This window comes from Xyrauchen texanus, chromosome 22, assembly GCF_025860055.1.
Source record: "Xyrauchen texanus isolate HMW12.3.18 chromosome 22, RBS_HiC_50CHRs, whole genome shotgun sequence".
NCBI lineage: Eukaryota > Metazoa > Chordata > Actinopteri > Cypriniformes > Catostomidae > Xyrauchen > Xyrauchen texanus.
In genome coordinates this window covers 2,906,929-2,918,484 of record NC_068297.1, presented here as the reverse complement: position 1 = coordinate 2,918,484, position 11,556 = coordinate 2,906,929, and the positions used below count along the sequence as shown (strand labels likewise).

Sequence of the window (11,556 nt, the reverse complement as noted above, 5' to 3'; positions counted from 1 at the left end):
ACCAGCAAACCAGACCAGTCTGGAGGCTTTTGGTAAAACTAGACTAACATCCCTTTTATTCAAATGATTACTCAAAAGCACCATTGTTTATAATGAAAATGTTTCCCAATGTTTTTGTTCATTACTGTAAAACTTTAAGGACACCCTGTTTGGATTCACACCACTGCTGCAAGAGTTCAGAACTCTGTGACTCATAGTTTGAGTATTGACTGGAAGGAGTGAAATATGATTCATCATATGAAGGTGGTGAGCGATTGTGTAAGAGAGCATGCAAAGGTGTAGGTGACACAAGCACCTCCCTTTCGCTCTTGCTCTGCGTGGAGGCTATGTTTAGCCCTCCTGTGACAGTTCAAGAGTCTCTGTGTCACAGCTGACCGCAAGAGGCCAAATCAAAACAGCACCTCCACCCTCCAACTTTTACAGTGCTGACATAAATCCCCGCTGGACATAAATAAGACGATTTATGCAAGAAAAGAGGTTACATATTTATAATTCTCTGCCTCTGAAATTTTGTTCACTTGACCGATATGACCTCAAACGAAGAGGAGAAAGATCCTGAAATTGAGCTTTTTGTGAAGGTGAGTATAAAGATAGCACATGTGAATGATCTTGTAGTAACTCTTTAAGTTATTTTACTTTCTTGTGTGAAAGGGATTGTTTTGTGCACTTAATCAATGTCAGGGTTGCTTTTAAAAGCAATTTCGAAGGTTTAATTACAATTTTAGTTCAATTGTGTAGGAAATGCACCATGACATTTTATATATATACAGTGAGGAAAATAAGTATTTGAACACCCTGCTATTTTGCAAGTTCTCCCACTTCGAAATCATGGAGGGGTCTGAAATTGTCATTGTAGGTGCATGTCCACTGTGAGAGACATAATCTAAAAAAAAAAATCCAGAAATCCCAATGTATGATTTTTTAACTATTTATTTGTATGATACAGCTGCAAATAAGTATTTGAACACCTGAGAAAATCAATGTTAATATTTGGTACAGTAGCCTTTGTTTGCAATTACAGAGGTCAAATGTTTCCTGTAGTTTTTCACCAGGTTTGCACACACTGCAGGAGGGATTTTGGCCCACTCCTCCACACAGATCTTCTCTAGATCAGTCAGGTTTCGGGGCTGTCGCTGAGAAACACTGAGTTTGAGCTCCCTCCAAAGATTCTCTATTGGGTTTAGGTCTGGAGACTGGCTAGGCCACGCCAGAACCTTGATATGCTTCTTACAGAGCCACTCCTTGGTTATCCTGGCTGTGTGCTTCGGGTCATTGTCATGTTGGAAGACCCAGCCTCGACCCATCTTCAATGCTCTAACTGAGGGAAGGAGGTTGTTCCCCAAAATCTCGCATCTAATTTAGGATAATAAATGGAGTGGAGGTGGACATTTTAAAGGCAGACTAACAGGTCTTTGAGGGTCAGAATTCTAGCTGATAGACAGGTGTTCAAATACTTATTTGCAGCTGTATCATACAAATAAATAGTTAAAAAAAATCATACATTGTGATTTCTGGATTTTTTTTTTTAGATTATGTGTCTCACAGTGGACATGCACCTACGATGACAATTTCAGACCCCTCCATGATTTCCAAGTGGGAGAACTTGCAAAATAGCAGGGTGTTCAAATACTTATTTTCCTCACTGTATATATACATATATATATTGAGATCATCCCTAATGACAATCGTAACCACATACAAATATAGTGATTAAAGAGTTCCTTTTAAACATGTATATGAGAGACTACTGTAGAATGTCCCAGTAGTTCAGGGTGAGATGGGCATTTGTCCTGGGACAGGGCTCAAAAAGGTGCAGGCAACATTTCAAAGCAGAAACAGAGTTACTCTTAAATTATTTCTTCCTTCCTATCAACACCCCATGCTCTAATTCCTCTGTGTCGAAGCATCTCTTGGCAGCGAGCACTAAAGTGCTTTCTGTGGTTTGTAATGTGATTTCATAGATGTGTTGACGAGAACATGTTAACAGTAGAAACTGGTGTGAGAATGAGGCTGAAAAGTTAAAAATGTTGTTGAAGACATTATTAGATCAACAGCTTTATAAATCAAGGACCATCACATTCTCCATAATCAGTGTTGGGTAAGTTACTCTAAAAAATGTAATTAATTACTTACTAGTAATTACATCCTCTTCAGTGTAATTTGATTACTGTACTAATTACTCTGAAAAGTAATTACATTACTTTTTACTAATTACTTTCTAAAACGCTTATCAACATCGACCAGATGCAAAATACAAGGATAGACTTGAAACTGTTTTATTTAATTCTTTCAAATAAATCATATAAAATCAAATAAATGATTTATGAACTGGCCAAAGAATTTAAAGGGGCAGCGTTAAATTAGAAAACATACATTTTAACATTAGATGTTAAATTTCCATTTTAAATTCACTCATTCTATTGTTTTATAAAGAACTGTTCTATAGTCTATACAGTATTTAATGCAATTACATCAGAAGTAACCGTAATTAAATTACTTAAAAATTAAGAGTAATCCATTACTTTAATTTTTTTCAATTAAAATGTAATTTCATTACCTAGTAATGCATTACACCCAACACTCATAGTTCAGATGCTATATGTCGTCCATGTGGCATCTTATTACATGAGTCAAGGTTATAAATAGAGTTGACAGCGACAGTAGATGCAGATAGAACAGAAAACTTTTGCTATGGCACGCATCAGTACGCCTATTACTATTGTTCATTGCTCAAATCGTGCAGCTTGTTGAAAAGAGGTGTACTACTTTACTAATTCACTGTGTCTGTGATTTTTGATTGGCAGACATTTAAATATGTGAAACAATCCCATAGACTTACATTGAAGGAGAGACCTGATCCATATCCAGAAAATCATTGAGGCTCTTTTAACTTGGGCCAGTAAACAACAACTTAGTAACCAGATAGCAATGTACTAAAACCACCCCAAACACCTTAGCAACCACATAGCAATGCCCTGTCAACCACCTAAAAACTAATATCTCCGTAGCCACATGACAACATGCTTATAGATCACCCCAAACACCCTGGCAACTGCAAAGCAATGCCCTGGCAACCACCTACAGTATAACCTAAATACAGCATAGCAACATGCTAAAAAACACCTCAAACAGCTTAGCAACTGCATACGAGCAGTGCCCTGGCAACCACCTAGAACCTAACAAATGTGAAGCAACGTGCTAAAACAACACTACAAGAAACCTTAGCAACCATATAGCAATGCCCTGACAACCACCTAGAAACTAATATCTCCATAGCCACATGACAATATGCTTATAGATCACCCCAAACACCCTGGCAACTGCAAAGCAATGCCCTGGCAACCACCTACAGTAGAACCTAAATACAGCATAGCAACATGCTAAAAACCACCTCAAACAGCTTAGCAACTGCATACGAGCAGTGCCCTGGCAACCACCTAGAACCTAACAAATGTGTAGCAATGTGCTAAAACAACACCCCAAGACACCTTAGCAACCACATAGCAATGCCCTGGCAACCACCTAGAACCTAACAAACGTATAGCAAGGTGCTAAAAAACACCCCAAATTCCATAGCAACAGCATAGCATAATGCTAAAAACTACCCCAAACACCTTAGCATCTGCAAAGCAATGCCCTGGCAACCACCTAGAACCTAACAAATGTGTAGCAACGTGCTAAAACAACACCCCAAGACATCTTATCAACCACATAGCAATGCCCTGGCAACCACCTAGAACCTAACAAATGTATAGCAAGGTGCTAAAAAACACCCCAAACACCTTAGCAACCAGATAGCAACATGCTAAAAACCACCCCAAACACCTTAACAACCACCTAGAACTTATCAACCGCATAGCAAAATGCTAAAAACCACCCCAAACAACTAAAAAAATGCAAAGCAATGCCCTGGCAACCACCTAGAACCTAACATCTGTGTAGCAACATGCTCAAATCCAACTCAAACACCTTTGCAACCATATAGCATTGACTTGGCAACCACCTAGAACCTTAAAAATGTATAGCAACATTCTAAAAACCACACCAAACACCTTAGTAACCACATAGCAATGCCCTTGCAACCACATAGAACCAAACAACCACATAACAAACCACCACACCTTTGCAACCTAATTGTAATGCCCTGATAAACACAAAGAACCTAACAACTGCACAGCAACATGCTAAAAACCACCTCAAACACCTTAGCAACTGTATAGAAAACCACCCCAAACACCTTAGCGTAGTGCTAAAAACCACCTCAAACACCTTAGCGTAGTGCTAAAAATCACCCCAAACTCCTTAGCGACCACATAATAAACCACCCCAAACACCTTAGCGTAGTGCTAAAAACCACCCCAAACACCTTAGCGTAGTGCTAAAAATCACCCCAAACTCCTTAGCAACCACATAATAAACCACCCCAAACACCTTAGCCTAGTGTTAAAAACCACCCCAAACACCTTAGCGTAGTGCTAAAAATCACCCCAAACACCTTAGCCTAGTGTTAAAAACCACCCCAAACACCTTAGCATAGTGCTAAAAAAAAACAACAACAACATAGCAACTGGATAGCAATGCCCTGGTAACCACCTAGAATCAAACAACTGCATAGCACTGCGCTAAAGAAACACCCCAAACACCTTGGCAACTGCACTGCAATGCCCTGGCAACCACCCTAGCAACCACCCTAGCATTGTGTCGGCGAGTTTTGAATGGGCAAGCACCAAACCAAAATCTAGAATGGATAAACAATGCACATTTCATAATGCGCACAGGCATAAAACAGACCAATGTCTCTTATATCAAAGCCAGAATGTACATTTAAGGAACTAAAGTAGATTTTGTCTTGCATTTGACACTCGAAAATCCAGATTTTGACATTATTTTTATGTTAATAAATAAAGGTACATTTCTAGTTTAAGCAGAATTTGTACTACAGACCTTTGTTTTGTTTTGGCTTTCATAATCATAATAATTTATGTATTTCTTTCACAGGTTAAAAAACAAACAAAAATAACATTTTAGCCGGGAACCGCTGGTTAACTCTTTGTGTTTTAAAATTAACCTTCCGACATTTTAACCTGTTGGACTTAACACTTTAATTTAGGTGGAAATGACAATGTGTATCTGCTCTGTTGACTAGTATGACCCAACCCCCTTTGATGTGGGCTAATGGGGCAGGTAATGGAATTTCCTTAAATAATTAAGATCAAGTGCAGATCTGATGTCCAGCTCAGGTTACTAACCCAGTTTAAGGATGCTGTTGGATAGCTTGAGCTCCTAATTTCATATATGGGAATTCGGTACTGATTCCTATTGGTACTTTGTGTTGTGTACTGTTGATCTGAAGATTTAAAATTGTCCTCTGAACTGTGTATGATTTGAGTTTAATCATTTCGTTTGTTCCCGTTCACTGACATGCATGTCTGGGATTTTGAGTTTTCATATGTACCTATTAATTTATATGTTTATTTCTATTAAACATTTTCTGTTCACAATTAATTGAATGGGGCAATATTACAGGACTCTATAGCAAAATAACAAGCAAATGTGATGGCATCAGATGGTTACTTCAAAGAATACCATGCTATTACTATCATGTTTGTGTTCCTCAGGCAGGCAGTGATGGAGAGAGCATCGGAAACTGTCCTTTCTCTCAAAGGCTGTTTATGATTCTGTGGCTCAAGGGAGTCGTGTTTAACGTCACTACTGTAGATCTGAAAAGGTGATGACATGTCAATTGCAATATGTAAAAGTCTGCTTTTGCTCCTTAAGGGTGATGTAAAATAAATAAAATAAAAAATATATATTTTGTGGCTTTTAGTTCATGTCTGTTAGCTGTGAGGACAACTGTATCCTAGTAAACTTTTAGCATGTATTCATGTTTAAAATGTCTAGCATTTTTTTTCCTAGAAAACTAGACAAAAATACGTATGACTCATCTTGCACTCTTTGGCGTGTCCAAATTATTGTCCAACAAAATGCCACAGACAAGCCAAAACACTAGCAAAGCATACACAATCTAAATAATAATAATAATAATAATAAAAAGTTGTGAGCGTTTCAATATGTCCTGCCAAAACTTTCTGTTTAAATGTGAAATTTGCCAATACAATGAGGAACGCTCTCGTCAAGCCATTTCACAGGGCTTTAAATGACAATTAAAAGGGCTTCAGAAATGATTATTGTATTGTGTGATGATCAAAACAAGACATGAATTGTATGATTAATCAAGAGTTTTTTTTATTTATTTATTCTTTAAGGAAACCAGCTGATCTTCATAATCTCGCCCCAGGAACACCTCCGCCATTCCTTTCCTTCAATGGAGAAGTGAGGACAGATGTCAACAAAATCGAAGAATTCTTGGAAAAGATGCTAGCACCGGCAAAGTAGGTTGACTAATAAACGTACAGACAGACAAATACACAGATAGACTGATAGGTGAACAGACAGACTGTCAAACAGACAGACAGGCAGAAAGAAAGTTACTCAGATCGATAGACAATCACATACGATAGATAGATAGACAGACAGACAGAGAGATGACAGACAGACAGACAGATAAAAATATAGATAGATAGACAGACAGACAGACATATAAATATACAAACAAATACTGTAGATAGACAGACAGATAGCTATACAGACAGACAGATAGATAGATAGACAGACAGACATATAGATACAAACAAATACTGTAGATAGATAGATAGATAGATAGATAGATAGATAGATAGATAGATAGATAGATAGATAGATAGATAGATAGATAGATAGATAGATAGATAGATATGTATAAAGACAGCTATACAGACAGACAGACAGACAGACAGACAGACAGACAGACAGACAGACAGACAGATAGATAGATAGATAGATAGATAGATAGATAGATATGTATAAAGACAGCTATACAGACAGACAGACAGACATATAGATACAAACAAATACTGTAGATAGATAGACAGACAGACAGACAGACAGACAGACAGACAGATAGATAGACAGACAGACATACAGACAGACAGATAGCTATACAGACAGACAGACAGATAGAGAGACAGACAGACATACAGACAGATAGCGATACAGACAGACAGACAGACAGATAGAGAGACAGACAGACATATAGATATACAAACAAATACTGTAGATAGACAGACAGACAGACAGACAGACAGACAGACAGACAGACAGACAGACAGACAGACAGACAGACAGATAGATAGATAGATAGATAGATAGATAGATAGATAGATAGATAGATAGATAGATAGATAGACAGATAGACGGACGGACTGACAGATTGATTGATTGATTGATAATACAGACACTCAGATAGACAAACAGATACTGTAGACAGACAGACAGACAGACAGAGTTTTTGTTATTTTGGTGGAATTTGTTGTAATGAATACAAGGCCCATTTTTCACCCAAGATATCCAAAACTGGCTGCAAAGAACAAGGAGTCGAATGCAGCAGGAAACGACATCTTTGCAAAGTTCTCGGCCTACATTAAAAACACAAAGCCAGAAGCCAACGCAAGTGAGTTCTCTAAAGTCTGTTTTTTGATTTATGAGACCGGTTCATGGAATATTTACAGCTCTTTATTGATGCTCCAGTGTCAGCAGCAAAATATGGGAACACAAGTTATCCAAAGCTCATTCACATTCCGATAGATCTTTACAAGGATTCTCTTGACTTAAAACTGCTGTAATTCTTCAGATAAAAACATTCAGTACATGCACATCAAACTTTTGGCTGTGTAGGTCTAGAGACGGGGCTACTGAAGGCTCTGAAGAAACTAGACTGCTTCCTGAACTCCCCTCTGCCGGACGAGATTGATGCAGATAGTACAGGCGAGGAGACGTGCTCCAACCGCAAGTACTTGGACGGCAATGAATTAACGCTTGCAGACTGCAACCTACTCCCTAAACTACATGTAGTGAAGGTGACGCACCACTGGGTAATCCAGTATAATTGATCATTCATGGATAGATAACATACTTCTGATTCATGCAACATTTCCAGGAGTAGGGAAGACTGGGGCTAGTTGTCACACTTTTTACTGCTGTAAAAAAAGGGTTTTTGAAAGTCTGTTCTGGATAGACACAAATGTTAAAGTCTTTACCACAAAAAAACGACTGCACATTTCCACTGTTATCGTCCAGGAAAAAATTACAGTTTACTGAACACACATTGATCATGTTGAGGGGCATGTTGTCACTATATGACAACTTTGGGAAGTTTTTGGAAATAATAGGAACATGCCATTTATTGGCACTGATTTAATGCTTTTCGATCTAAGATATCATTTAAAGTTAAAGTATAAAATCCATCCAATTGTGAAACAATTTCATCCATCTTCAACCGCTTATCCGAAGTCGGGTCGCGGGGACAGCAGCTCCAGCAGGGTGCCCCAAACTTCCCTATCCCGAGCCACATTAACCAGCTCTGACTGGGGGACCCCGAGGCGTTCCCAGGCCAGTGTGGAGATGTAATCTCTCCACCTAATCCTGGGTCTTCCCCGAGGCCTCCTCCCAGCTGGACGTGCCTGAAACACCTCCCTAGGGAGGCAGCCAGGGGGCATCCTTACCAGATGCCCAAACCACCTCAACTGACTCCTTTCGACGCAAAGGAGCAGCGGCTCTACTCCGAGCTCCTCACGGATGACTGAGCTCCTCACCCTATCTCTAAGGGAGAAGCTCGCCACCCTTCTGAGGACACCTATTTCGGCCGCTTGTACTTGAGACCTGGTTCTTTCGGTCATGACCCCGCCTTCATGACCATAGGTGAGGGTAGGAACAAAAACTGACCGGTAGATCGAGAGCTTTGCCTTCCGGCTCAGCTCTCTTTTCGATACAACGGTGCAATAGAGCGAGTGCAATACCGCCCCCGCTGCCCCGATTCTCCGGCCAACCTCCCGCTCCATTGTCCCCTCACTCGTGAACAAGACCCCAAGGTACTTGAACTCCTTCACTTGGGGCAATACCTCCTTCCCTACCTGGAGTACGCATTCCATCGTTTCAATTCATGAAACGCAAATAATTCAAAAGGCAGCATACAAAAATATGAAACTATTGTTTTGGCCAACGTATAAAACACAAGCCTGACATTTAAGAAAAATACTGTTTCAAATAATTATTCAAATTTACAAACATGCAAAACCACTGCTAAACAAAACTCATGCACTTATGAGCGCTTGTGTATTTGAATTTGTGCAATTAAAAAATGTCCCTGTTTGACAACTTGCCCCGGTCTCCCCTAATGCAAAACTGCAAACAACTGCAAACAGTTCTCTAGTTTCATAGATTAATTTGTCATTATTTTCCTCCTGACTTCCAGGTGGTTTCAGAGAAATGCCGTAACTTTGAGATACCATCGGACTTGAGTGGAGTTTGGAGATACCTGCAGAACGCGTACGCCCGCGATGAATTCGCCAACACGTGTGCAACAGACCGAGAGATTGAACTGGCCTATCAGGATGTGGCAAAGCGACTTGGCAAATGAAACATGTAAATATTTCACAGTGACTCTTTTTTAAAGATTGTCCTGGCAAGTTGGAATTTCCAAGTATTAACTCTGAGCAGTTCTAAGCAGAATTTGTCTCCAGGACACCATATTGGATTGGTCCTTTAACACTCGTGCTAAACTGTTGCCAGCTCCCATGATGCTTGTGTGTTCTTACATACTATTGCCATTATTTGTACTAGCTCCTTTATCAGCATCGCTGTGTATGATGGTCTTGTGCCACTCATTCTTTAACATCATGCTATAATGTAATCGCTGTATTTATTTTTGAATTTTGAGTTTATTTTGACACAATGTTACACGTAATTGATGTCCAATAATGAAGAATGATTTAAAGTCAAAGCCACCACATAAAATGGGCAAAGATTTAAGTCTCAGGTACTGTATATCTTGCCTTCTGGTACATTATTATTGTCTGTTAAATTAACAAATAAATAAAAATATATTTTTGTTCACTGAACCATGTCGTTTGGTGTTGTTTAGTCATAACGTGTCACACCGCAAGACTTGCCATGTTAAACTCTCATTTTTAGCGTATACTTTACCTGTAGCCTAATTTCCACTCGTCTTAGTTTGTAAAAATCAAAGAAAAAGGTGTGTACATTAATGAACGAATGAACGTTACATTTCTATAGCGCTTTTATACTTCACACAAAGCGCTTTACACAGTGAACAGGGGACTCTACTCGACCTCCACCAGTGAGCAGCATCCACATGGATGATGCGATGGCAGCCATTGTGCACCAGTACCCTCACCACACACCAGCTATTGGTGGAAAGGAGAGAGTAGAGTGATAGAGCCAATAAATGGATGGGGATTATTACGAGGCCATGATTGAGATGGGCCAATGGGGGGATTTGGCCAGGGAGAAGAATTTTCATTTTTGGGTGAACTGTCCCTTTAAGTTGCCTTTGTTTCTTATCAGTTTTGTCTGTGCCTAATCTGGCATACCGGGCATTTTCCCAGTGGGCCGACACACTTTGGGGCCAATCAAGGGCAGACTGGCCATCGGGAGAACCGGGCTGGTCAGTTAGTCAGACGCGAAACGTGCCGAATGGGCCACGATAAGCTAAAATGAGCCGCCGCGGACCACAAAACGGCAACGCGATATGCAGGACCACAAAACGGCAACGCGATATGCAGAAAAGGACAAAGAACACCAGCCCCGCCCCTGGGTCCAGTTTGGGTGGGTCCTGACCCACCCCGGCCCATCTGTGGCTACGCCCCTGCTTGTCAGCTGTTCAGGCTAGGAGACCAACTCATCCAGCTAAACCACCCCAGGCTGGTGTAAGGCTGGGCCGGCACTAGGATGAGATCTTTGGCCTTTTTCCTTTAGGGTTAGCAATAGGTTCTCTTGTTTCACCATCCAACCAAGAAAGAGAGGGCTTGGTCGCTTCACCATATAAACGTTTCATTTGGTCATTTCGCCATGGGAGGGTGGGGGTAGACAATACAACACTAGCCCCTGAGACCCAGACTTGGTTTAAGGTGCTGTTTTCCAGGGTAACAAGGTTTTTTACATAGCCATAATATTGTGAAACTCAATATTAATTTCCTGCTAGTCTTGAATGATGCTGCACTTGCCAACTGGCTACATATTTCCTTGCCATAAATATCATATCACAACTGGTTACAATATGATAACATTTCACAAAACCCAGTGGTCACCCTCTATCAAACTGTCAAGGAAGTGTGAAGAAAGCCATCAGTCCATCTGATTTCCTGCACATCTGTACATCAGGTTTAGCTGGCAGCGGAATAATATTGCTACAGTATTATACGAGCGCAGAGATTCAACTGGAGAACAGGCCCGAAACACGAGAGGTTTTCTTGTAGTAGCTCAGGGCCGCTCGGCCTCATGGGTTTTAATTACCCCACTTCCTGTGAAGGAAGACCTTTCACCAGCTCTGAGCCGTCCAACGCATTTCTTTCTGACCAAATTCAAACCATCTGTGTTTGTGTCTGCGATCTTCATTTGGGCAGCGGGGGCAAAGGGCCGGTTGATCATGCGCTTGGCTCC

The 11,556-nt window shown here is 40.3% G+C and overlaps 1 protein-coding gene across 2 annotated transcripts; it reads left to right on the top strand.

Moving 5' to 3' along the window:
- The first annotated feature begins 366 nt into the window (after nt 1-366).
- LOC127662455 (chloride intracellular channel protein 5-like) lies at nt 367-9,985 on the top strand. 2 transcript variants are annotated; one of them, XM_052153631.1, is made up of 6 exons: nt 367-578; nt 5,623-5,728; nt 6,267-6,392; nt 7,443-7,549; nt 7,774-7,955; nt 9,350-9,985. In XM_052153631.1, the coding sequence occupies exons 2-6, from the start codon at nt 5,673-5,675 to the stop codon at nt 9,512-9,514; spliced, it is 636 nt and encodes a 211-aa protein (XP_052009591.1). In that variant the 5' UTR covers nt 367-578; nt 5,623-5,672; the 3' UTR covers nt 9,515-9,985. The 2 variants fall into 2 exon arrangements, with proteins under 2 accessions (XP_052009591.1, XP_052009590.1); XM_052153630.1 differs by having other exon boundaries at nt 5,619-5,728.
- The last annotated feature ends 1,571 nt before the right edge of the window (nt 9,986-11,556 follow it).

Bases quoted from the DNA above. Each gene is read 5' to 3' on its own strand.
- LOC127662455 (XM_052153630.1), top strand. From the start codon at position 528: ATGACCTCAAACGAAGAGGAGAAAGATCCTGAAATTGAGCTTTTTGTG. The intron at 5,729-6,266 runs GTGATGACATGT...TTATTCTTTAAG, and splicing joins ACTACTGTAGATCTGAAAAG to GAAACCAGCTGATCTTCATA. The intron at 6,393-7,442 runs GTAGGTTGACTA...TTTTCACCCAAG, and splicing joins AAGATGCTAGCACCGGCAAA to ATATCCAAAACTGGCTGCAA.